The sequence below is a fragment of the Passer domesticus genome, chromosome 10, assembly GCF_036417665.1.
Source record: "Passer domesticus isolate bPasDom1 chromosome 10, bPasDom1.hap1, whole genome shotgun sequence".
In the NCBI taxonomy this organism is placed as follows: Eukaryota; Metazoa; Chordata; class Aves; order Passeriformes; family Passeridae; genus Passer; species Passer domesticus.
This window is the reverse complement of record NC_087483.1, coordinates 19,059,895-19,087,473: the sequence shown is the minus strand read 5'-3', so window position 1 is coordinate 19,087,473 and position 27,579 is coordinate 19,059,895. Positions and strand designations below refer to the sequence as shown.

Here is a 27,579-nt window from a genome sequence, read left to right as displayed (position 1 = left end):
GGAGTATGAAATGAATGCTAAGACCATATTTTTTAGCTAGTATGCTTGTTATTAGTATGCAGATAAATAAAGATAAATGGTACTTATAAATAATTTGTTAAGATGGGAATAGCTTCATATTATATTGATACTAGTGTAATAAGATGAATGCAATTAACCTTGTGTTTGGAGATTACTTTTTAAAATACCACATTTATTACTTGCTGTTTGAATGTTATTTGAATTATAAAATCCATTGATAGTTTTGATGCATTCTTAATTCTAAACCCAGTATATTCTGTAATGATTGTGTTTGGCCTATATGCCAGTGTTCCTTACACAGCTTTGTTGATTACTGTGTGATCTCTGATCAAAAGATATGTTTAACTAAATGTAGGACACACAGAATTCACAGTGCTGTGAGAATAGTCCTAATCCCATTATCAGTTGTAAAGAGAAGAGTTTACTTCAGTATGTTCACATTTAAAGATGTTTAAATTTTAAATGCACTTTGTGCCAACAGCAAGTTAATTGCTTTCATGTAGATGTTGAGTAGAGACTTTGGATACAGTTGTGGAGAAAGGTACTTAACCTTTCATCTTGACAGATACTGATAAAGTGGAATGGTTTGGGGCCTGACTATCCTCTGTCTTTGCCTGGATGGTCCCACAACTGAAGTTCCATTTAGTGCTGATTCTTAGACTGTGTCTTGTCACTTCTGAGAGCAGTTCATTAATGGAGAAGGATATGTGTCACTCGGAGACTTCACATGCTCTGCTCCTTTCTTCACAGATATGACAGAGAGTTTTCAAGCAGATTAATTAATGTTCCAATAAGGTCATGCTAAAATTATTGTGAAGTAAAAATATTCCATCTCCAAACTCTAGAGCTACCATTGCTACTAATTTGTAGGCCAAATTACCAGTCTCAATGATCTTGTTGCTTCCCCTGTTCGTGGTCTCAGTGTGTTTTGCTGCTCATGTTTTCTTTTGAATGCAGAATAATAGAAAGCTCTCAGAGAACTTACGAGTGGGTTTGTGGCAGGGTATGTGTGCAGAAGTGTTTCCCATTTGTGTTCAAAATGTTTCCTTATGTTGCCTAACATTTGATTAATTCATAATGTTTAGGGTGCTGAGTACATGTAAATGGGCAATGACTATGAGCTCTTCTTAATTTTAAAAGAAAGGGGTATATATTTGAGTAGGGTAATCAACAATGAAGCCAGCCTTTTGTCTTTCTAAAATAATAACAGAAATAATTATATATATATTCATTATATCATCATGAATAAGCAATTATACAGAGACAGACCTTTGCACATGGAGATGAATAGTAGAGAGAGATGATGCTATAAAAATTGACAGGAACAAGAAAATTCTGCTCCCAACTCCAGGTACTATGCAACTTTGGTTATATTAAAGAACAGGTAGACTGAGTTTTCCTGTGTACTAATGGAACACATGGATTGTTCTGCATCCAGAAGGGAAATTTGGGGTTTTTCTGGTGCCACAGGAATAAGTGCCTTAGAGGTCTATGGCCATAAGTTTTTTTTTAAACTCTAGGAGAGCTTGTTTGCTTCTTTTCTAAAATGTTGGTGATTGCTTCTGCTTCTTTGTGCCTGTTTTTCCTGTGTGTTGGAGACCAGCTCCATAGGAGTTGGTGGGTACGTGTTTTCTGTCCTGGCACTGAGCAGTTCCGGCAGTGAAAGAGGAGTGAGGGATAGTCTTTAGCGAGTATTTAATGAGCCAGTTTGTTAAAACAGAAAACTACTGTATTTTTCACTGACAGTTATGTAAGTTTTTGGCATGATTTTGACTTAATTATTGGATTAATGATGCTCAGTTTTCTTCTCAATCATTTTTTGTAGTTCACGGAAGGACCTCAGAAAGCACTTGGATGGGCTGAGCAAATGCCATCTGTGCAGTTGAATAAAAGTGTGTAAAATACTTAATTATGTATGAGGCTTTCAGTAACTTCAAGGAATTCAGCAACAATTAAAAGGGTGATATAAGAGCTCAATCTATTTTTCACAGGAAAACTGAAGTGTGCTTTGTCAGTATCACAGTTGGGCACATTTTGTACTGAATAATGGAAGCTTGTTGAACTCTAGCACACAGCTTTTGTTCTTGAGGCTTCTTGAAGCTGATGCAACCTCAGCAGAAACCTGAGGGGTTTTGCTGGCTGGTCATAAGACAAATGCCAGCTTGGGTTTGTGTTGACAGTAATCAAAAGGAACAACTGTTACATTGATTAAATGCAACTAATCTTCTGTTTTATTTTTAAAATTTTATCATTACTTTTTCATCATATATATGAGTTTGTTTCACTAAATGCTACTGTTTTGAACAATAGCAAGAGATGCTCTATATATTGTGGAACTGTTTAGTGCATTCTGGATATACTTTTTTGTGTAGTTAGTCTGGTGTCACACTCTTCAACCTCAGCTTCCACTTTTCTACCTAAATATTACTGCTTAAAGCCCTAGCACATTGAAGTGTTGATTTGAGCATGAATTGAGATTTTTTTTTTCCATTCAGAACTCTGTTTGCAAAAAGATGTGAATGACAGTAGCCTCTGGAATGAAAAGCTCTATTTTTTCACCCCCTTTCAATTCAACATTAAGTATTAATCTTGGAAGAATTTTTTGTTGTAGTTATATTGATATTAAAGGCAACAACTTGTGTCGGTGTTCTGTAGTAAGAAACACAGTTTCTTTCTCAGCTCATAGGTCCAGACTTTTTGGCTCATCCAATAGAATTTGTATAAGTCCTGTTAGCCCAACTGCTGAACTGTGAATTTCCAAGTTGATGATGACTACTGATAAATAACATTTTTTTTTATTGTAGCAGGAAAGAAAGTTAGCTACAATAGCCAACTAAAATGCCAGTAGCTTTTAGTGTTTCCTTTCATGTACCACTTCAGACCTGTCTTTATGAGCTCTTTCCAGTTCATAGGAAATGTATTTTTGTTTTTTAATGTGTTGCTATCTTTGAAATCTTTCCTTCTAATTTGGTAGCATTTCGAGCATTTGGTAGCATTTCTTCTTTTATCTAGTTTTATCTAGTTGGACTGATGTTTTGTAAATCTTCCTGTAGGGTTCTTGTTGCCTTCCGTAATGTTTTTCTTTGTAGAATTTTTCATTAGTAGCTGCTTTTCTGTACAAAATTATTCAGGTTCTTCTTAACAGGGACATAACAGACCTTATCACTAGGATTTGCCTGATCACTCTTTGAGTGGGAGAATGCCTTAAATTCTTGGTTTCTTTCTCACCCTGCATTTTCTGCTCTGTATGCGTGTAAGAATTCCTTTTGCCAGTCATACAGCCAAATAGTTTTCTTCTTTTAGATACCTTACTGCATATTTTTATTTTCTCATCTGCCCCATTCAGTATTTGTTTCTTCTTTGTCATCTGTTTTCTATTGTATAAAAGTTGGTGTTTACTTAGGCAGGAGAATAAACATTGAGACATTTAATTCCTAAAGTAAAAGGATATTTTATAGAGTTAGCAGTCCAGGCTATTTCTTATTCAAATCTGGTAGTGTAATTGTGCAGTGTAAATGGAACTTCCAGAGTGGGAAGAAAAAGTGATGCCTGGGCTCTGCATCCTGACATGAAAAGTAGTCATATTTACATTTACTGCAGGTTGAATTCCACATAATTTCTAACACTAGCAATTTAGTTTATACAGTCTAATAAAAATGAGCAGTATTTTCAGGTGAACATTTATGATCATTCCTGAGCTGTTAGATTTAGTGTCCATTGTTGGGCTGGCATATGGAAGTGGAAACTGTTAATAATTCTCCAGTGTCTGAAAGCAAGCACATACTATTGCCTTGTGTATGTAAGACATGGCTTTTCTGAGTGCCTGTGAAGTCTGTGCATTTGTAGCTGACTTGAGTGGCTTTGATCTCCTGCTATCTAAAAGCCCCAGTTTGTACAGTCACTGTAGTCTGTGCTGTAGCTCTCAGACTGGATTCATCCTGTGAAGCATTTCGTGTAGCTGATAGCTTGTTTTGTTTTCTGGTGGAGACAAAATAACTGTTTCAGTCCTGGGTGCTTCCCACAAATGCAGAACACTCTCTAGGGGAGAGCTGGGCAGAGCCATGGCTGCTGCTGTGTCCAGGTGCCAGGGAACCACTTCCTGCTGCAGCAGGGGAGCAGCTCCCAGTAGCAGCTGACACTGTCCCCAGTCCATGTGTGGCTGGCAGGAGCATCAGATGAGCTCTCTGTGGTGAGTCAAAATGGTGCTCTTACTGCTGAGAGCAGGAGAAAAGGACTCCTGACTCACATGAACACCTGATGTGTGCATTGTGTGGAGAAAAATGATAAACAGAATAAATGCTAAGCTGTTGCCTGGAAATTCCATAACATGGGGACAGCAGACATGATCTAAACATTTCTATTTAAGGCTGGGAAGATGATCCAGCTGTGATACTCAAGTATTTTAACATTGTGTGAGAAGTCAAAGCTACAAATTTGAGGTGGAGACACAGCAGCATTCTTAACACAGGTAATGGAAAAATATTAACAGAAACATGGGATGCTGCAGAGTTCAGGTGAAGAAAAGCTATAGGTAGTGGAGGGCTGGGAAAACTGCAGTGATGTTCCAGCACTTGTTCCTTTTCTAGAAGGCTCCACAACTCTGGATAGTTCTTCCCTCTTTATTCTTGACTGTATCTTTCCTTGTGTTCCTCTGGCTATGCAGTGGCAAAACTTATCATTTGGTTTATGGATCAGATGATTTTCGTTTGGGATGTGCCTCGTGGTCTAATTCACTACAGCAGATGGAGTGTGCACTTGGTGTTGGGGACATCTCCTGTGACAGGTACTGCTGAGGGAAATAGATCCTGAGTCTCCATAATACCATGACAGTTGCTTAGACCATAATTCTCTGAGTTGCTTTGCTTTTTCTTTGTGGCATCTACATATTTTTACTAGGGGTACTGTTTGCAGTTTTGCATGTCAGGGAAGATAATGGAAGTGAGTGGAGTTTAAAACAACCATTTGTTATTTATAACTAGGTCAGGTACTTAATCTGCCATGTGGCCCGGCATAGACAATGGAATGGGTATGTTAAGTCTAGGAATGAGAGGATCTCTATGCTGGCAGTGTTTCAGAAGACTTGTCTGTCAAACAATAGCTTTGATTTGTTAAATTTATTATCCATTAAAAATACAGATCAAACTGATCTAATGGTTGAAAACATTGCTTTCTCAAGAGTTGTGTGTGGATAGATGTTATGAGCCTGTATTTTTTCATGCATACTTTGTGTGTGAATGCTAAAGATACCTAAAAACTGAAATGGAGAGATACTCAAAAGTCTGCTTCATGGCATTTAACTTAGGGCAGGGCACTGAAAACACTTGCTGCTGGTGCTTGATCATGCTGAACACAATGTTTATGAGAACTGAAGGGCTTTGAGGACTCTGCTTAATATGCTTAAGTATTCATAGAGCAAGATTTTTTGTTATAATGAACATAGAACATGTTTCTCTTGTTTTTGAAATTCTTTGCAGAAACAATATACCAGAAATTACTGAAATTGCTGTAGAGAGTCTTATCAGTTTGATATTTTTTTCTTTCACTAGAGCATTTTGGTAGGTATGAATGTTGAGATAATTTTTTGTCTGCCTCACAGTCTGATGTGAAGCATACTGACTGGTATGTTGGTGTTAGGAAGATCAGGAGTATCAGAACCTAGACTGTCAAGGATTATGTTCGAATTTTGTTTCTGATAACTTGAAACCATTATCTTATTAGCAGAAATCCCTTTATTTACATAGTTACATACTCAGTGAGCACGGCAGCATCTGCAAGCAATGTAATTTGGTGTCCATGTGGAGTTTAAATAGGGATTTTGTTACATAGGAGCATATGCTAAGATACCATCTCTGGAAATCTACTTATCAAATTAAAAGATGGATTTCATGCTAAATACAACTTATCATTTAAAGTTAAAATTTAACTGACATTTATTGTTATATTTCCACAGGGGAACTTAAGATTTTTCTGTAAGTATTCTAGAGATTTTACTATTGCTGTGAGTTATTGAACTTTTCATTTCTTGAAAGTTTTCAGGGTAAACATGATTGTTTTATAATGCTGTCACTAATTATTTTTTTTTCTTTTGAAATGGATTGATAGCAGCAGGTTCAAATGGTCATTTTCATTTCAACAGATTCTTCACAGGAAGAAAGTTCAAACTTCAGTTTTGCTTTGCCAAATGTGAGTGGAGTTTGCCTCAGAGAATTCTGGGTTCTGTAAAAAGGCATGTAGAGCAAGTCACAGTTGTGATCAGCTAAGTAATGAATTAGACATGTCAATCAAATGGGGTTTTGTGCTAACAACAGTTCCAAAGTAGTTTATAGTATTGTTTTATGAGATCTTTAATGCATTTTGCATTTGAGATGTCAGTTTCTTGTTGGTTGGAACTGGAGGTGACTTGAATTTAACTGGTAGGTTACATCCCTGGAAGGACTAGCTCTGAACATGGATTCATATTTGTGCTTCTTTAAGCAGAAAAACCATAGCAGAGGCTCACAATATTTAAAATTACAGGTAGTTTTCCTTTTGTTCTCAAACACTTTGCCTGTTAATGAAAAAATACTGTGCTTGCTGGATTATACTCAGCTCCTCTGGAGATACACTATACTAATGGAAATCAGCATTTTCTGCTTCTATAAATAGATTGGCAGCAGCTGCAGAGCCAAACAGGGGAGCTTCTGGTCATTTTTATTATTGCCATTGAGAAGTGGATTGAATGGCTGGGGAGTGTGCAGGCTGAGCTGGGGATGTGAGCAGGGAGAGGGGAAGAAAGAGTATTTACAAGCCAGGAATGGGAGAATAGAGGTGAAGAGCTTGATGATCTTCATTTGGGAGTCCTTAAGCTGAGTTTCAAGCTCTTTTATGTACAAGACATACTACTCAGCTGCTTAAAAGTCATAAGGTCTTACATGAGATCTGGGGATACCATTTTTCTAACTTCTTATTGTTGAATATAAGGCAACGTTTATAATTGTGCTCTGTTGGAGAATATCCTCATACTGTGCCCTGAGAAGTGTCTAAAATTTTCAGTTCCATCTTTGTTGGTCTTGTTTTATCTTCTGCATGGGAGAGAAACACAGTGAGAATGCTCACTCCTGCAGCACTCCTCCTTCCTGCTGCATCGAGGCAGCTCTTGGGTGAACAGCAGCTGCTGCTCTGCTCCTTCCTAGCAGATGAGGAACTGGTACCAGTGCAGCCTGCTAACTGGTCAGCTAAGATACCGGTGTTGTTATGGATGCAGGAAGTTGGCAGGAAAGAAAAAGTATTGAGTATCTTTCATCTGAGCATTTAATTGAAGTCTTGTGCCTGTGTTTACATGTGTGGGATTTTTCCCCCCATGAAAGCTAGCAATCTTCTTTTAAGAATCTTACTACAAGGTCTTGGGAAACATAGGGGCTATAGGAATTGGTTTTCTGAAATACAGGTACACTTACTTTCTGTGCTTCTCAAAGTTCATACAATACAATGGATGCTAGATTCAGCTTGTGCTGTAAGATACCCTGGGTATATAAAGCTGTGCTTTATATTCCCTCTTTAATAGCAGCACATTTCTTGGATCTTGATACCCAACCTATGTGGATAATATAAAAAGCCATGGAAATAATGAAATACAGTATAATAATGACAGGTGGGAGTAGAGAACATTTATCAACCGTTGCTTTAGAAACAGCACCATCAGCCTGTGAGATGCTTAAAGATCACCTAAAAGTGAAGTTCACTCTATACTGAAGCCTTGAAAACTGGAAAGTGTCTTAGCATCTTAATTGTATGTTTTACCAGTGCTTTAATCTGTATTCTTTGTACTGGATTACGTCTTAGTGATATTAACTATTTTTCAAGGAGAAACACAGAACCCTAGCAATTAGATTCTTAGTTTGTTTTTAATGCTGTTTGAAAAGTATGTCTGTTTTTAAATTTCTGATGGATATCTTGTCTGTTGATAGCCTAAACACTTTTAGGTGCTCTACTACTAGAAAAATGGATCATACTAATTTTTATAGAAGTATTCACAATGTGAAAAAGTACAAAATATGTTTAAGAAGGAAACATGGACTTACCCTTTTTAAAAAGGATTCCTCTCACATTGTATTCAGCTACCATCTTGCGGGAATAATTATAGTTTATTCACTGTGAATGACTATTTGTAACAACAGTGAGGTCTAAATGATTAGGAGAGATGAGGAATATGGTATTTAGCAGCTCCTTGTAGGCTGTTAGGAGTTATAAATGAAGTACCAAGTTTAGAGAAATGAAACAGTTCTAAACTGCATAAAATCTAAGATAGGTGTCTCAGAGTGCTTTTTAAGTAAATTGCTAAAATACTGAATAAGAAGTTGGACTTTTTTTCAAGAAAAATCCAAGTATATTTCAAGAAGAAAAAGAGCTTAATTCTTCTTAGAAGGTGTAGAAACGCTTAAAATACGAAGGTAGTATCTTTTGTGGAAAAATAGTAACTTTTATTTAGAATTTGTTTGACGTATATTTCGTTGTCTGTTAAGACAGGCAAAAAATTTATTCCAAGAATCTTTTTGTGAAAGACTTCATAGTAAATAAACCTTTTCTTTGTGTTTTTCAGTCAGCAGATAAGCAGCGAGCCCTGGAAGAAACCAAAGCCTACACAACGCAGTCGTTAGCGAGCGTAGCCTATCTGATCAACACTTTGGCCAACAATGTTCTCCAAATGCTGGATATCCAGGCATCCCAGCTCCGGCGCATGGAATCTTCAATCAACCACATTTCACAAGTGAGACTTTTTTCTTTTGCCTTTGATATTTCATAGCAAGTAAAACTCTGAACTGACATCTCATGAGCGAGAAGAATTTAAAACAGAAGGATGCATTTCTTCTCACACTCATTCTGGGACTGGGTCTCATCATGTGATTCTATACCAGTGTTAGTATGAGCATTTGACATACCAAAGCAGGTTAAATGCATTCTCAGCCAGATTATTGTTTGGAGGGAGGGTCATTCTGCATAAGTGAAAAGCACAGAAAAATGGCTAATGGTAAAATGAGAATATTATATATAAATATAATAAATAAATATTATATATAAATATAAATATTTTATATAAATATTAAATGGGTGGTGGAAAACAGTACACCTCATCTTTTTTCTTTTTCTGTTGCTGTAGTACCGGCATCTGATGACAACAGCATGGATGACAAAAATAGTTTGCTTCTGGCTTTTCTTAATAAAACGTACTTTGCAGTGACATGAACAAAAGCCAAAATTAATGTTGCAGTTTGTGTATGGCTGCAGAACTCCTGCCATTGTTTGCAGTTTTTCTGAGCAGCAGTAAACTAAGCTACTATAATTGGGACCCCAGGTTCAATCACCACATTGATGAGAGAATTTGACTGCCAGAATGGGCTGAGAATGAATGATATATAAAAATGGAGATTTACCAGCCACTGATGGATCAAAAGAGAAATTAAAAGCAATGATACAGCGGGTTCTGGTTTTTGTGTCTGTTTACTGGATATTTTGTGTCTTAATTGACCAATACATTTTGGCTGCTAGGGTTTCTTGATCTCCATACGATAACATAAATTAAAATAAAGAATACTGTGTTATTTAGAAAAACATTTGAAAGTAGGACTGTGTAAGGTAGGAAATAAGTGGATGGATTGGATCTGTTTGAACCAGCAAAATAAGTGAATAATTTTATGCTGGTTTAGTGGGCTGAATTGCCTCTGATTGGGTCAGGGGAATCCCAGGGCAAGTACAAAGAAAGAGGTGGGGAGGATTTCCTCTTTTGATAGTGCTATGCTATTAGATTGCTTTAATTGTCTCGTGGATCTGCATCAAAAATAAGCTTTGATTTGTTTTGTTAGATGCTCCATCATTACCTGGACAAGTAAATTAATTTTTTCCCCAGAAAATGTTATGAATTATCCTGTGTATGCCTGTGTGCTATATCTATATGCCCTGTGTGTGTATGTGCTTTCTCACAGGCTGGTGCCAGCTCACATGTGTTCCAGCTGTTTGAGAGCCTGATGCAAAAGGCAGTATATTTGCATTTCATGAGTGTGGAAAATTCATTTTGTCATACAGCTTCTGTAAAGTAGCTTTTGTGGAAAGAGTCATAGCATTTTAAATTTTTTCCTCCTGAGAAGGTGACATTTATGCAGATTGAGAGCTAGATCAGATTGTCTTTGACCTTCATACAATATAGCTAGTTATTTAAAATGGAGCACTAAATTAGCAATATCCCAACACTTAATGAAGATGTGTCTGCAAAATTTCATTGGTTGAGCTTGAACAACTAAAAAAAAAAAATCTATGAGTTTTTTTTTTTTTAATACTGCTGTAAAATTGAAAATCTAGTTTGTTTGGGGGATTTTTTGTGTGGTTTGTTTCGGGTTTTTTGAGCCTGCATCATCTGTATGTAGCATGCTCTCCAAATCTTTACGGAAGAAATAATATCAGAGGAGCTGACAGTATTTAAATTTTGGGTATTACATACATGAATTGTATTGATCCAAGTAACTTCATTAAGTTGAGTTAATGTGTTTGGAAGTGGCTTCCTCCCATAATACCAATGTTGTAGATTAGTGTGTTATCTGTCTTAATTTCCAGGGTTATTTTTCTTAAAAAATTATTTCTCTATAAATAAATAATTTATTTTCAAGAAATTTGGTTATAGTTCTCCTAGAATTATCCTAATCTGCAGAAGGTTTCTTTGGTGTTTATGTTGGGTGTAAAGTTTGGTGAACTTTTTCTAACAGTAGTGAAAATGAGTTGTGGTGTAATACCTCACTGCCAAATTAGGATTTCAATCAGACTGACTTGAAATGAAGTCAGTAATATAGGACAGAAAACAGGTTGATAATTACAGATGGTAAATTAATTTTTGCATTAATGCTTTGGTCAATAGGTCTTGGTATTTAAGTTTAGAAAACATTATGTGTAAATTTGATACCTGGATGGAATCCTGCTTTTAATTCTCATTTGGGATTCCACACATGCTCCAAAGAAAGGAGCAGAATCATTTGGTGCTTGGTATGAAATTTTTTCCCAGAGTACTTGTTATGTACAAGTAGCTCAGACTGGGAGAGGTGTGATTAACTTTGTAAGATAAAATGCTCTGGTTCTCTGTTCATTGGTAGAATGCCAGTTTAATCCCTTTCTGTGTTTCCTTCTAAATGCCAACCTAATCAAAGAGCTGAAAAGGAAGCTGATAATAATTTGTGCTTTTTCAAGTTGTGTATAGGTTGTGAATAAGGAAATTGTTACTATTGAAACTATTTTTATGCAAGTGATTAAATCCTATTGGTTTAAAAATTAGAATTACTTTGGTTCAGTCTGAAAGCTGATGAATCTATTCTTACTTGCCTTCTTGAACCTTGTCCAGAACTAGATGATACACAATGTTTCATATTTGACTACGAATTTAAATCTTAAATACAGATCATATGTACAAATATTTATACTTGTTCAAAAAATTATCTTGCAGCTTTCAAGTTAACAGTCACTATGAAATGTTACTAACGTCCAAATTCTTTAAATTAATCTGGCAGATTTTCAGGTTTTATTATTTGTGTGATGAGAAATGTTTTTTCAGGTTTAGCAAGGTCATTTGAAAAACTCTGCTGCTAGTTATATAAACAAGCATGTTGTCACAAAGATGAGTAGCAGTGATGAGCTTTCTCCAGTGGCACTGTGTTGTGGGGAGGTCGGCTCCATCCTCCCCTGACAGAGTGACTGCCACGCTCTTGGCTGAGGGAGCAGGCATTGGACAGACTCAGCCTTGGATTCTCTGCAGGCAGCAGCTGCTGCAAAGCTGGGCTGTGGCAACATCTGCGAGTGCTCAGTCTCTGCAGGGAAGTTCACTTGGACCTTCCACTGAAAAGTCAGTACAGGTTTGTGACCTTTCTCAGTTGTCTTATTCTTGCAAGGCACAAGAATAGCAAAACACTTTAAAAGTTGTGATGCAAGGCCAGTTTTGCACAGGGCATGTTACCTGTTCATGGAACAAGTAGTTCTTCAGTATTTTTATAGTATTATGATCTTTTTTTTTTTGTGTATAAATTACATGCAACCTGAGACAATTAATGTCATATTTCCTACATGTCAATATTAGGCAGTTGTTAATTTTAAAGTAATAATCCAGTTTCCAAGGTAATTTGCAATTACTTTGAATTGCCTCAAATTAATAAGATTAATAAAAAGAAAAATCCAGCAATACTCTATTTAAGCAACATTTTCTTCTAAGATTTTTGAAATGGAATTTTAAAACCATAGACTGACAGTTAATTTATAAATTTAAATTAGAATGGTTTGAGAAGAGGAAGAAATGCAGGCTTCTGGAGACTCTTATCTCTGAAATTTCACTCTAATTCAGACTTTCAGCATGGTTGTGGTTTTACCTCAGCTGGCAACTAATCACCACATGGCTGCTCACTCACTTCCCTACCAGGCTATGGGTAGAAAATCAGAAGGGTAAAAGTGAGAAAAGTTGTGGGTTGAGATATGTACATATCTCTTTAATGATGATGGTGATAATAATAAAGAGAAAACTAATATTTAGGAGAGAAATCCAACCCAGGAAGAAAGGCTGCAGATGGAAGCGTTGCTCAGCAGCAGCAGCTGAGTGCTGCCCAGGCAGGCCCCGGCACAGCCCAGCCAGGCTCCCCCAGCCCGGGGCTGCTGACCCTGAGGCCGTGCGGAGCCTCATCCCCTGGGCCAGCAGGGCAGCTGTCCCAGCTGTGTCCCTCCCCACCTTCCTGTGCACCCCAGGCTGCCCAGGGGTGGGTGGGATGGGGAGCACAAAAGGCCTTGACTCCGTGCAGTCGCTGCTCAGCAGTAACTAAAACATCCTGGAGTTATCAGCTCTGTTTACAGCACAAATCCAAAATACCACCCCATACTGTGAAGAAAATGAACTCTGTCCCAGCCAAAACTAACTTTAGTTAGTTAAATGCTAACTTAATACTTTGAGAAATTTTGTTTACTGGTAGAAGAGAATATTTCTCAAAACTCATTACTTCAGTGACTTTTAAGTGAACTTGTAAGTAGTGTTAACTTTCCCAGAAATTATTTCATGGGTTTTTTTCATTTTTAATATTTGCAGTGCTTGAGACTGGCTTTTTTGAATTGTGATTGAATTTTGAAGTGTGAAAACCTGACTTTTCAAAATGGCCAGAAAATTCCTAACAGAAAAAAATGTGGTGGTTCATACCTATTTTTCCTCTTAAGCTCTCCCTTGGCTATTGCAGGGATCTTGGAAAGCATATGAAAAGATGATAGTAATGAGCCTAACCTCTAAGAAACTGTCACATAAAAGCTTTTGCCAAAGCTTATGGAGATATGTGAAACAAATTTTTAAAAGCATAGTAATGCTGTCAGGCATCCAAATTTTTTTTGTTAGAAAGTAGGGTTTTAAGTTGTAGAAGGGCACAGTGTATCCCATCTGCTTTTCATAACAGAGTTTTCAGGCCAGGTGTTTTGCTGGTCCAGCTCTAACCCCAAAAACTTCTCATCAGAACTTTCTAAACTGATGAATAAACATTTTGGTGCATTCTCCTGTCTTGATAAGGGATTTATGTTAGTGCTGGAGGTAATAATTACCTGTGTGTTGAGCATAATGTTTTCATTTTCTTTAGTAGCAGGTTAATCTTTGTTACCTCCTCTACTAATGGAATACTGCAGTGTTCCTTTGTGCTATTTTATGGGTGTATTAGGATCTCATGACTTCCACAGTCTACTAAACAAGAAAATGAAATGTTTGGAAAACTGCCAGCATAATGCTTTTCAATACCATGTGTGGACCAGAATTGGGTGCAGTTTGTATACATTTAGTCATTCTGTAGCTATTTAAGTTAAAAGAGATGTTCTGAATCATAATGCAAGGGAAATCCCACCAGATGAGCTTCAGGTTTTAATTAGGTTTTCTGCACTTCATTGTTTGTTACTGTAGTCATGCCTCATGATCACCATAGTCCTTAAGGAAGCTGGTTGTACCCATGGCTCCTATTGAAAACCCACTCTTCATTCACAGAAACAGCTTTGCACAGTGCCAGGATGCCATTGCTACAGTCACATGAGCATTAAATATCTGTACTTGCATTATGGTAGTAAATAATTACATCAGAAAGTACTGAAAGAATGAACGTATTCAAAGTTGCAAAGTTCTAGCACTTGAAATAGAAAGTGAGAAATCATCTTCCCAATCCTGCACTAATAACTTTCTTTTTGATTTCTGGATTGAAATTAAGGCTCTGAGTGCAATATCCAAGGCATGAAAATGGTTTTGAAGGACCAGATTCAGACCCATAGAATTTTGATGTGCCAGTACGTCCTGAAGTGCAGCTGCTATTGCAGCTGAATCTAACATTCTAGCAAATGGTGTCAGGGGCCTGTGAGACAAAAAACATTCAAAAGTCATGTCTCTGCAGTTCTCCAGTGACATATCTAGACCACAGATGAAGTCTGCGGCAGAAATTGAATTCATCACTGGTGTATCAGTCATGAGACTGTCCCCCCAAGTTGTTGCCATCACGTATCTTCAGCTTCTTAAGACACTATGTGCCCTCTGACTGGTGAGATGAGGAGGCTGTAGGCCATCGTTCCAGAATGTGTGCTTCTATTCCCTATGCTGCAAAAGCAAAGGTCTAGCACAGAGAAGGGATAAAAGCCTGAGATGGAAGATAAAATCTTACATCTTACTCTGATGCAGAATGGTGTACTTTAGGTACTCTGGCCTGGAAAACGTTGTTGTGCTCTGTTTGCACTTGTGCTTGTACCATAAATATAGCACTGTAAGAGCTGTATTGGGGGATGTGTATAGTCCTGGGCGTCTTGGGGAGCATCAGAAATGACCTTGGCAAAATTAATTGGAGAGTGGTTTAGTTGTTAAGTAGCTGCAGAAATACATGTGTTTCTGTAACACTTGTGTGAACCCTAAATTTCTGCAGAATTTATATATTGGCCAAATCTGGATGGTTTTTTTTGCGGGTGTCCCAGGCAGTTTAACCACCCCTATTAAATTCATTGCTCAACAAACTTGATTTGCCAAATACATTTGCCAAAGAGAGATTTGCCAATACATTTTGACCTTAAAATCTCTTTTTCTGTAGCTTTATTTTAAGAAATAACTATGCAACTTTAGTGGAAACCTTACAGTTCTAGGCAGGTGGAGCTAGAGTGGCAGAATGCATATGACAAAGCTGTAGTCAGTGCCTAATTTTAGCAAAGTTACAAAATCTTGAAAATACATTGCTGGGAAATACTATTGTAAGCTCACATATAATAATATAATCAATATAATAATTGATAGTACTGTAAGCTCACATATAATGCTCCAGGTATCTGGGGAAATCCTTCCCTGGAAATAATGCAAAGGAACAACTTCTTGGAAGTAGTTTGGGGGTTGGTTGGGGTTTCTAAAATTTTTTTTTGTCATTTTAAAGGTTTTGTTGGTTGTTCAAGGTATCACAAGTTCCATTAGCCTGTTTTTGTATCATCAGTACCACAAACAGCAGGGTAAAAGAGTGTAGCCAACCCCACTGCCCCAGTGCCTACCCACAGAAAAACAAAATAGACAAAAACGTGTGTTATGAAAATGAGTTCTCATTTACTGCAAAGCCTCGTTCAAAACTGTGGAAAGTGTTTCTGGTGCCATTCATGATCACTGAAGTGGTAACAAGAAATCTCTGACTGTTTAGAAATCCTTATGGTGGTGGTTCTGGCTTTTGGTTCTGGTTTTTACTTTTGTTTTTTGTCCTGTAGCTAAAACCTTTGTTCACAGTTTAGCTAATTTCATATAGTGAAAGCTGTCTTGTGAACAAGCAATTATTTTTGGTTTAAATAAGGCAAGGAACTCCATGGCCCATGATTTAAGATGTTATATTTTCTTGGAAGAGATAAGTGGACTTTTTGGTAGCATTGTCTTACTCTTGCTACCTAAAAAGATTCACATACATGTGTTTAGGCAATGTATTTTCATCAGGACTTTGTCTTACACCAAAATTCTCCTGTTGTACTGATTTTAATATATAAATTGGGCCCTGGGCATCCAAAGGGAAGGCAATGGGCTTAACCTCTGGCTTTATTGTGCATATATTAGTATGGAATGTATTCTAAAATTTAATCATTGCTTTGTGATGAGTGAGTTGTAACAACCAAAATACTTTCTTGATTTGTCTAAGTGAAATTTTTTTCTATCATAAGATTACCAGTCCTAATTTAGCAAACTTTTGCAGTGCAAGAAAACCTGCTCATGGTTTGTTTTTCAGGTCTTAAAATTAAGGTTTGGGAAGGCATCCTTACACTTTATCTAGTTGAAGCCTATGTCAAAGACAAGCTTAGAGAGCAGTTGTAAAATCAAAAAGGATAAGTGAAGGCATCTTATAAAACAGTGTCAGTAAATTGATGCAAGAGTGGAAGGAGAAGGAATTTTTTGAAACTGAAAGAGTGAGGGTAACAGAAAACCCAAAGAACCCCCAGCTGTTAGTGTGGCTTTAGAGGTGGCAAATTCAGCAGTAAGTTGAAGAGGTTGTAATCAAGTATATGTAGTGATATGTTTAGTACAGTGTAGAGATCTTTGAAGCACTAGAACTGATTTAATATTTTTTGATACTGACTCTGTATTCCAATGCATACCACTGTTAGTAAATACACTGCGTCTTTTGTAGACGGTGGACATTCACAAAGAGAAAGTTGCTAGAAGAGAAATTGGTATCTTGACTACAAACAAAAACACCTCAAGAACTCACAAAATCATTGCACCAGCTAACTTGGAGCGACCAGTTCGCTACATCAGGAAACCTATTGATTATACAATTCTAGATGATATTGGACATGGAGTGAAGGTAGGTGATATTGTTAAAACAGCCAAACTGCAAATTCATTGTCTTTGTATATTTTCAAAATAACCTGATGCTTTTCATGGTAATATACCAGTTTCTCCTTGCCTGGACAATGTGTCTACAAACATGAGAGGAGTCCTGTCTGATTTCCAGTTGTCCCTTCCCCTTCTCTTGTCCCAGTGTTTCTAAATGTTGCAAACTCACCGAATCTGATTTCTGATTGGGACTGTGAGCCTCACCTTCAAAAACGGTTCTGAATATCAACTTGTGTGATGCTGCTGTTATTGCCAGGGATAAATATGGGGGCTGAAGGGCTGATAACCATCACTTCTCTGCATGAATTAGCACCACAGAGTGTGATCCAGCTGTCATTGTCACTGGTTTACTTTGACCCTCACGTAAAGGAAGGGTTTGCATGAGAAATGTTATGGGCTCCCTTTTCTTCTTTCTGCCAGGGTCAGTTATACACAAACCCACTGATGTGCTTTGTTAAAGGGAGCTCTACAACTTTTGTGCCATATGGTTTTGGGATGGGAGTGTTACTGCCAAGTTTAAAGCCAGCTGATTTTTCCCTTGCCAAGACAAGGAAAAAAGAAGGAATTTCAGGGCAGAGATCAGACTGAGACACAGCTAGTGGCTGTTAGATCAATGTACACAGCAGCAGTAATATAATGTGTGAGGTTAGGTATGTGTTTTTAAAAGCATATCCTGAATATAAACACAGTCTTAGCAGGTGTGAGCTCATTGTTAACTTGTGCTGCCAGGAAAACAAGTACGGAAATGAGAACACTGACAGTATTAAAGTTCCAGGAAATGAAAGGTAAATAGCACAAAGTGATGTCATTTTTACAAGGCAAACTAACAAATCTGTAAACCTGCTACGTAGCAGTAAGGTAAGATGCTTCTTCCAGTCAAAGTACACCAGAATTTCTTTTGCTTGACTTGTAACTGGATATCTCTGTTGTCCTATTTGATTTGTCTTCTTGGTTGGCCATTTGAATGGCAATAGGTTGTTTAACCTAACTTTTAAAATTCAAATTCTGAGCAGTTTGATTTAAGTATCTTTCCCCAGTTTTACTTAAGATCTTTTCAACATCCTGTTTGTTAACTGGGAAGTCTCCTTCCTCCCATCTCTTACCCAAAGAATCAACCTCTGAACAGATTTTAAAATAGACAAATAAAAAAGCATACCAAACTTTAATAACTACAGTTTTGACCAGGAAATTATTACCAGTTGTGTGTTAAAATCTGCTACCAATTTTGAATTTATGCAGGTCAGCAGGTCTCCTTGTGGATATGGATGGAGCATATGAACCTGTAGGATTGCTGTTGCTAATATTTTAATCATCACTTTTTGGTTTAGGGAGATAATTTTAAAACTCATTAAAGAGTAGTTTTTAATTGCTCTGCAGCACCATTGTATTTAGAACTGGCTCTAAATCATTATAATTGGTATCCCACTTACCTCAATGTAGCAGTCATACTAAGATGCAATGAATTATGTTCTTCTAAAGGAACATAGTTCATCAAATGGATGATGACTCAGGTGTGTTTTACATCCATTTGTTATGCTTGTGATAGACTTAAATTGTATTTACCATGTACTGTGTTTATCTAAAAAATGAATAAATATTGTGAAATACTTGTGAAACAATAGCCAGAGAACTTGAAGTCATGCTATCCTTAAGATTGTAAATGTGTTCCAGTTAGCTTAATCCTGTGTTTAGGGCAGAAGAAAGAACTGCTTTCTTGCTGATGAGGGAAAAGATGACCAGTTGTGCTTATGAACTTGTTTTTGTTCTGCTTGAGTAACTCCAGATTAGTTTATTAGATCTCTGGCTCTAGAACAGAGAGAAAAAAATGAAATCTATAGATGCTTTAAATTTGTGTGTATATAGCTCTTTACTGTTTGAGCTGTGATACCTTTCCCTTCAAGTGAGCATTCAGAAGGAGTTGTTGTATAGACAGCGTTGAAGTACCAGTTAGCATCAGGGTTCCTCAGTCTGCATTCTTTGTCCTTTTTCTGCTGAAGGGCTTCTGCTCCAGTACTTGGACCTGGAATTATGCATTTTCAGGCCAGGCAAAATGCTGATGCAGCAGACATTCATTGCAGCCCCTGAGAAAGATGGCAAGCTGGACAGAATAACGCAGGCATAACAGGGAGGCTTCTTGGCTGAGAAATTCAGTATGTCATGCTGAGAGAAGTGGTACAGGCCCTTAAGAATCTTCTTCCTTCCATTCAGAAATCTGAAGCATAGTGGAGACAATGTTCAGGAAGGGTTGCTCTATAGTATGGTTTCTGAATAGATGTGAGAGAAGTCAAGTGCTTCTGTATCATCTCAGCAGTTCTTCCTCATTTTCCCTCCCTGAAGCTACAATGCTGCAAAAGTCTAAAGAATCTTTCGTGTGAAAGAGACTTGCTTTCAATTTTTTTCAAATGTTTCCCAAGTTACAGAGTCTTCCAACCTATTATTCCTGCCAAAGAGTTCTTAAGTCAAGAAAATGGGAAAAAATAAGTGTTCCCTTCAGAGAGGTGTGTACTAAGGCATTGTAGTTACCAGGCAGTGCTGCTGAGGTCTCTGCTGATGGACCTCCCAGTGTAACTGACCACTGGGGCCAGTACAGGGGGACCTGGTTTTCCAGTACAGCTCTACAAGACAGAGACCATATTGGTAAATTGATCCACAGAACTTTAAACTCTAAGACAGGAGATTTCCTAGTAAATCAGATTATGTTTCTTCTTAGTAGAGAAGGGTCTCTCCTAAACTGATGGAACAAATCAGTCACTCTGCATGCTCTACCATTTATCCAAATATTTAAATAATTATTTATTTGAATATTTAAATATTTACCTGAATATTTGCTGTTCAGTGCTGCAGAAAGTTTAACAAATCTAATTATACATTTAGATGAATTGAACTAAAACCAGATCATTCAAAGGGAAAGACAAGTAATTTTGAAAGAAATTACTGTGGAGAAAGATGTATGATATTGTGCCAGTAAGATGCAGAACTTAGTGTCAAAAGCTAGCACTTAGGCTTTAAAGTAAGATTTTGCTGTTGATTAATGTCTTACTTCAGGAAATGTGGATATGTGATACAGTATCCATCAAGAGTGCTCTACTTCTTACAAGATGGAATGATTTGCTTTTGATCTTTGTTCAAGAGAGATCTCATGGCATCAAGTTAACTAACAGCATTCTCTATAAAAGAACATGCATTAGCTTAATATGTTAGAAGCTTCCATTTCAGCTACTTGTAAATGTGCTAATGCATGTAAACAATTTAAATGAGCTCAGACTCATTGATAAGGCTCAAATAAAGCTTTGACAGCTCAAATAAATTAATCTCTGAAGTTAATCCATCTAGATCTCATGATACATTTTGAAAGAAGCTGCCTTTTTGTTAGCACTGTAAGAATTTGAGTAAACAGTGTACAAGCATTTGAATGCTAATTTTAAAGTAATAATTTAAAGGCTTTGTAGTCAATGTATATTAAAATTTTCAGCTTGAAGACCTTTTGTTCATGACATTCTGCTTTAACCACTCTTTCTATGATCTACTGATACATTATTTTGTTAATGCTGAATGCTTAACTTTTTTCTTTCTTTTTCCTTTCTCTTCATATCCTGAAGTTCCAACTAACCTTTCAATGCTTTTTTTCCTTACCTCTTTTATTTGCTCCATTTATGCATTAAGTGGTTGCTTAGATTTAAGGTAAGAAACCCCAGGGCTGGATTTCCATTCTTCTTCTGAGATTATTACACACGGGGAGATGATTGACATCAATGCTACAGATTGTTTAAAACAACACCCACTCTCCCTTCTGTGTCACAGAACTTCTGTTGAGTCACTCATTGTGGATAAGCATTTTGTGATATAAATTGCTGTGTACATGAATGGAAGTTAACACAGTTAATTTTAAAAGCTTTATGGTAAAATATTAGCTGCCCTCAGCATATCTAGCAGATCATTTATGAGGGAGGGATGTTGTGCTAGCCTTGAGTAGACAAAATGTATATGGACTAGATAGCAGCTGAATATGAGCCTCCCCCTGTGTAATATTCTTTTTATCCTATATACGGTGTAAGTTACAGTTTGATTTGGATTAATGTTTCAGTGTGAGATTGCTCAGATAATGGGCTCCAAAGGTGTTTAACAAATTCAAATCTGTATATTATTTTTTAAAGTTGCAGTATTCTTATTTTTTCAGAAACTGATAGCAGTGCTTAAATACTCAGAGGTACTCATCTGTGGAAACTTACAGAAATTTCATAATTGTGTAAAATACTTAATAACTGTTAAACAGCAAGATAAATGATTTATTTAATTGAATATTAAATGAATAGTGCATCAAAGAACTCGGGCTGAAGTATGTCAACTTCTTTAAATGTTAGTAGTCTTAGTGGCTGCAGAAGCAGCAATAAAAAGCATCAAATCAATTAGACAAGCAGTTAAATTAAGTTACATGATATTATGGTGGAGTTCATAGTACATTAATTAATAGATAGGTTATAGCCTTTATTGAGTATGAATATCCTCCTCCTCCTGAAGTGCAGCTGGTTTGGGGAAGGAGGGACTGGAAGGTTTTTAGTAGCAGGTGCCACCATTGTAATGAAGGAACTGTATTTTAGAACATAGAATGCCAGTATATAGAATGAGTATATTAATTAAAGGAAGTTCCAAGCTGACGTGAAATATTTTAAAGTATTTTCTATGCTTGGAAAAAGCTAAAAGAAAATCCTGCGAGTTCCTGAGATTGCCTATAACACCAGGTGTTTCTGTAGATATGTCCATGATGTCCCTGTGAAATAGGACAGATGGTACTTTTAGTCAGGTATTTAAGTATATGTAGCATCTCTGATAACAATGGAAAACTTGTAATTTATGAGAGAATTCTCACATGTCATTTGAAATTTATTTTTACAAAGATGTATGTGAGGTGTACAGTATTTCAAGTCAGCGTTTACATGCTTTTGAGAATGGCAAAATATGTCTTCTCCCTGTTTTTTACTGTCTGTTTACATAACATGGGTACTTTTGATGCTGAATATGTCTTATTCTGGGCACACTTAATATTGGATGATGGTTTTCTCATTGTTCTTAAAAAAGCAATTTGCAAACTCAATTTTCTTTGTTGATCTCTGCAGTTGCAGGTTTATAAACAAGTAATGACTGTACTAAGAAAAGTTTTTAAATTGTGCAATTACAGATTGTATGTGAACTGAAATACCTGTGCATTATCTGCAGTGGCAACTAGAGTTTTGTACAGCTTTTCAGAGTAAATATTTTTTTCTGTTTATAGGTTTGGAATGAAACCATTTTTTGTTATAACACCATTTCTTTATTTACTAGAGTGAACCCAGTCAGGAATTTGGTTTGAGGAATCAAACATGTCAGTCAGCTTCTCATTGGCAAAACATGAGGGTTTAAAAGAGAGAATGAAAAAGGCAAAAAGCTGTGCATCATCTCTCAGTAGACCTGAGTTACTCTTGGTCTCACTGTAGTCCCTGTGCATCAAGCTGAAAGAAGAGTGAAAAGCAGTTAGTAACCCCAGTTCTGTGTGAATGGTTATTTTACTTCACTTAAAAGTGAATGGCTATGAAGTGTTTAGCTTGCTTTTCTTTTTTGTGACTGCAAAAATCCCTTAGCCTTACCTAACAGCTATAATATTAAACTGACTGACTGTAGCATTGGATTTGTGCCTGAGTAACTTAAATTTTAAACAGATTTTGAAGAAAATGTCAGTTACAAGGCAGAGGAAAATCAATTGAAAATTACATTGTTTAAGCCTTTTTGTATTCACCATACTTGGCTCTTCAGTTATTTTGCATGGGTGGATGTGGTAAAAACAAGTAAGCTCACTTGCTTGAAGCTTCTGCTTGTGGTCATTTGCCAAAACAGGGCTGAAATTTATACATTTTGCTTCCAGATAAACTGGTTAATGAGCTGACAAGCAAATGGTGTGATTAGACATGCACAGTAAGTATTTGAGTGGCTGAGCACAGCCTGAAAATAAATTTACTTTGAGGTAGCAGATGATGGGCCAAAAATCTATTAATCATCTCTGTAGCATTAACAAGATGAAGCAAGGCATGGAAGGGAGTTTTCATTCAGCCTTGGGGTGTTTTTTCCCATAGTTGGATATAAAATTGCTCAAGAAGGTTGAGGAACTGCCTGAAGGTTCTGAATATAATCCGTTAAACATCACTGAGGGGACACTTTTCCTTACTAGGTTTTGGGCAAAAAATTATTCTTTTGTTGTCCTGGAAGTTCTAGAAAATACAGTGTGAATTCAAAGCACCACTTAAAAATTTGCAGCTGTGTCCAGCTTTAGAAGTAGCTCCTCCTGAGGTTTTATAGTGTTGAATATCTGGTATTCAGGATTTGTGGGGGGGGGGATCAACCAACCAACCAAAGATAAGCCAACCCTCCAAAAAGCTCTCCTTGCTTGCTGTCTTGCAGGTAAGTGCCTCATGTCTGTAAAAATGCAGGACATTGATGCAGATGGTTTTGCAGTCTTGACCAGCTCCCATATCTCACCAAATATGTATTTCTGCACTTCCTGATTTTTTTTTTTTTTTTTGCTTGGGAAAATATTCCCAAGAATTAAACTGAATGAACAGCATAATTTATCTGTTTTAGCTGATTTATTTCAATACAAATTCTTTATACAGTGGAGTGCTAAAGAAATTCACTATGTTAAATGCTGATAAGTATGAAGGAAACTCAGTCATATGTAGGACCATAAGATGGTATTTTAATAATTGAAATCTATGAAAAACTAGTTGCCAAAAATAGAAATTGGCCAATTAAGTCTTAATTATTAAAAAAATTAAGAGGGTAGTTTTTCTGAATGCTCTAGTCAGTGCCATATTGTGTCTTGAAGTCATCAGATGGTACCTTTCTAAAACTGTAGCTCAACAATAGAAAATATTGGATGAAGTACTAATTGCACCCTTTTGAAACAGAATGGTCCATAGAGATCCATTTCTTTACAGATCTCTTTATAGCTGTTACTGTGGGGCTGGATCCCACAGCATTTTCTAGGATGACTGACTTACCAAGGATCTGCTTATTAGGTAGTTTCTGTAGTTTCTTCCTCAGCAAAACTTCCAATTCTGGCTCCACTGCTGACAAAGTTACAGCTTTGGTAGAAGATATTTTTCTGTGGTGAGTGAGCTTGCTAATTCATCTATAAAAAGCTTCTGCAAGGTATCCAGTAAAAAAAAAAAAGAACAAAAACTTAACCAAGATCTCTTGGTGTTCCACTACTTGTGTTGGTAATTTTGGGTTTTGTTTGGTTTTTTTTTTTCTGTGAAAGAGGAAGAAAAAATCATTTGAAAAATCCCTGCATGCATTAGGCACATACCTTGTGTCCTATTGTCTGTTTACAGGGTTGTCTTCCTGCTTTTGCATCAGTCAGCTGTGGTTTTTTCCTGAGCTTTGTGCCCAAGTCATTACTGCCTCTCTTATTTTTTTTTTCTGTTCTAAACACAGTGGTTGGCTGGTTAACTGTGCAGTTGTGAGCAAAGGCACAGACAGATACTCCTTTATGTTTCTGGTTGCAGGCTCTCTTTTGCTATGCATTTTCTTAAGATGATTTCCCAGATTTAAACTAGAAATCAGCCCCAGCCTGTGGGGCTGAAACAAACCACCATCAGACAGATGCATTCCTCTGCTTTCACCCTCTCATTAAATCAGCTGCATCTGGGTAGTTCCAGCTGTGCAGAACCAGGGGAAATCATGTCTGAAACAGCAACTTCTGGCAAATACCAGCTTACTCCAGAAAAACAATTTTTTAAACTTGACAGCAAATGCAAATGTGACCTTGAGTTCTGGTGGTTGCTTCAGATTTTAGATGTTTGTAAGAGGGATGTGTGTGGGTGAGGATTTGTGTATGGAAACTGTATTTACAACCATATGTACAAAATAGAAATGGCAATACAGTAAAGTTTGGAAGAGAGGAGGCATTAATGGCCTTCCTTCCCCTCTAGTAGAAATTGTTATAGAAGGAGACAGATGTGTATATTACAGTGCTTTAATCTCAGTTGTAGTTGGTGCAGTTTTAGATTTTTTTAGCATCTTGCATGCTCTTATTTCCAAGGGTCTGTCCATTTTGATCAGAACTGTGGAAACAATGGTATCTTTTTAATTTCTCTTCTGTGATTATTTGGCAGTAAGTCAAAGGGGAAGTTAGTAGCACAGGGTTGTTTAACTTAGAGTAGCTGATCTTAAAGCTATCAGTCCTGTCAGATTTGAAGACAACCTTGTAAATTCTGGTTACTTGCCCTCTGAACAGTTCAATTTCAATGTTGAAAAGTCATTTCAAAGACCCTGAAACTAAACCTACTGTCAGTAAATTTCCTCATCTCTCAGGTTGGGATTTTTTAAGGATAGGTTCTTTTTACTAAGTTCCTGGGCTATAAAGGGGTCATTTTTTGTTTGGCCACATTTTCTAAAGCTTTCTTCCTATCCTGTTTCCTCCACCTCAGCCATCCTTTCTTTTCATGTAGCCATAGCCCTGGGGATGCCTAGAAGTTCATTTTTGTTCTTGCAGACATTGTATATAAAATAATAACATTATTTATATTAAATATATGTAATTTTATATTAACTATGAAGTGATAGCCAGTGATTACATCATCTTGTCAGAAACAAGAGTGTAGCCAGTTAAAACCCCTAAATGGACTATTTAGGGCACACAGATTGGTCTGTCATCTGAAGACATCCAAAAGCAGAGGCTGAGTGGGCTGTTTGAAATACAGCAAGTGACAATTCAGTGAGCATTTAATTAAGGTGGATTTTGTTCGTTTGTGGGTTGTTTTTTTTAAACTGTAATAGGTAGGTGGGTGAAACAGGCATGTTTAATGAAAGAGGAAATACAGGGGGTGCTGCAACTTTAAAAAAAAATTCAGATTTTGCTATTTCTTAAATGTTCCGTGTATAGAATAAAATGTATTTCATTTTACACTTTCCCTTTTCCCTTTAAGTAGTTGTAGTTCAGTGCTTACCTCATCCCTCACTTGAATTAACTTTAGATTTCTTGTTGCTTAGAGTTGGCTTAAAGGACTTTATAATGCTATGCAACATAATTATGTCTTAAATTGACATTAAAGAGTACTCTTGCACAACTAAATCCAAACGTCTGACAAAATAACCAAAGCAGTGGAAGAGGTCTCTTTTCCTCCCTGCAGACTGAAAATGTGATAGCACTGGATTATTTAGAGACAGAATCAAGTTTCAGTGGATTAGAATACTGAACGTATTACTCTTTACTCTCTTGTCAATATTTATCAATTCACAAATCTCAGCATTGCCAAGGTTTTAAGTGAGTTGTTAGAGTCAAATTCTGAAGGAGTAATCTGCCTTCAACGATGTTTGCAAATACTCTTGAGTGCCTTGATCACCGTTTCATTTTTCTGTGGGAGATGGGGGCAGTAGCCAGGTCTTACATTTTAGAAAGAAGAAATTCTGTGAGATAGAGCATGACAGGAAGAACAGAGAGGGGGATGTAAGCACACTTGTTCAGGTTTGCTGAGTGTGTCTGTGCCTAAGCAATGGCTCAGGCAGTTGTAAATCTGAGCTGTTTTGTAAGCAGACCGTGTACTGATTCCTGTAAGGATGTGTGCATCGGGGGAATTTTGCTTGGCTGGCAGACTACAGGGAAGCAAAATGCACATTGGTAACAATTGTTTACAATTCCTAGATTAATCAATCAGTCAGGAATGCAAATGAGTTTTTGAAAGAAGTTAGAGTAAATTATTTTATGTAAAATTTACTTCATTAGTATTTTAACCTGACAGAGGGGAAGTGGACAGCCGCAGTTATATCACATCACTGCTAAATATTTTTCTCCCTGTCCATTTATTTATAAACTCTCAGATGAAATTGCTACAGATTTAATGGGGGGGAAAAATACACCTTTGTATGTTTCTCAGAATAACTTTCTCTATATATTTATATGTATGTAGCTAATATTTAAAGTAAATATCTTTAAAAGTTTTTATAATCTGTGAAAACATTAAAACATTAATGGATGACATTTATAGATCACTTTGACTTCTCCATATGTGTATAAATCACATTAGATTGTGGCCTATTAGATAAGCCATAGTATTTTTAAACAGTATTCAAAAATATTTGTGCAAATTTACATTTCAGTAGTGCCATGTGGAATAACTGCCTTTTTCTCAAAAGATGACTGGGAGGTTTAGCCAAGTTAGGTGTCTGTATTCTCAGAGATTTAACATTTATGTGATAGCCTGAAGGCAAATTCACTTTTTTGTACCAATTTCTAAAAACTATGTAATAAAGAGTCCTTTGAGCACAACTCTTGACTTTCTAGCAGAGTGGAAATTGCATATAAAACGCATGGCCTCTCAATTTTTTTTGTTTGTTAAACCTTCCCCTACGTAGAGTTGATTGCTAAAGGCGTCTCCGTGTCTCTCCCCGGACCCTGAGCTCAGTGAAGGCCGTTTTTCTCCCCGTTCTTTCATGCAGGTCAGCACCCAGAACATGAAGATGGGTGGGCTGCCTCGCACTACACCACCCACCCAGAAGCCACCAAGTCCACCGATGTCAGGAAAAGGAACTATTGGGTAAGTGCACTTACTGGGTGGGTGATCAGAAGGGAAAAGAGGGAAGATTGTTTCTTTTTCTGTAGCGGGAGAGATTTCATGGTTTTATTTAACCATTCACAAAGGTCAAGAGGTGTTATATCTGCATCCTCTTATACTGATCAT

The 27,579-nt window shown here is 36.9% G+C and overlaps 1 protein-coding gene across 19 annotated transcripts in view; it reads left to right on the top strand.

Annotated features, from left to right (window-relative positions):
* Positions 1-27,579, top strand: part of ABI2 (abl interactor 2) — a 65,716-nt gene that overhangs the window by 17,980 nt on the left and 20,157 nt on the right. For 8 of the 19 annotated variants that reach the window (XM_064434217.1, XM_064434216.1, XM_064434213.1 and 5 more), the window contains 4 exons: positions 8,600-8,767; positions 16,662-16,838; positions 20,534-20,551; positions 27,338-27,435. In XM_064434217.1, coding sequence (XP_064290287.1) covers positions 8,600-8,767; positions 16,662-16,838; positions 20,534-20,551; positions 27,338-27,435 — 461 coding nt within the window. Of the gene's footprint in view, positions 1-8,599; positions 8,768-16,661; positions 16,839-20,533; positions 20,552-27,337; positions 27,436-27,579 lie in introns of those variants that run through there. The other 11 variants (XM_064434227.1, XM_064434226.1, XM_064434224.1 and 8 more) reach the window with 2 other exon arrangements.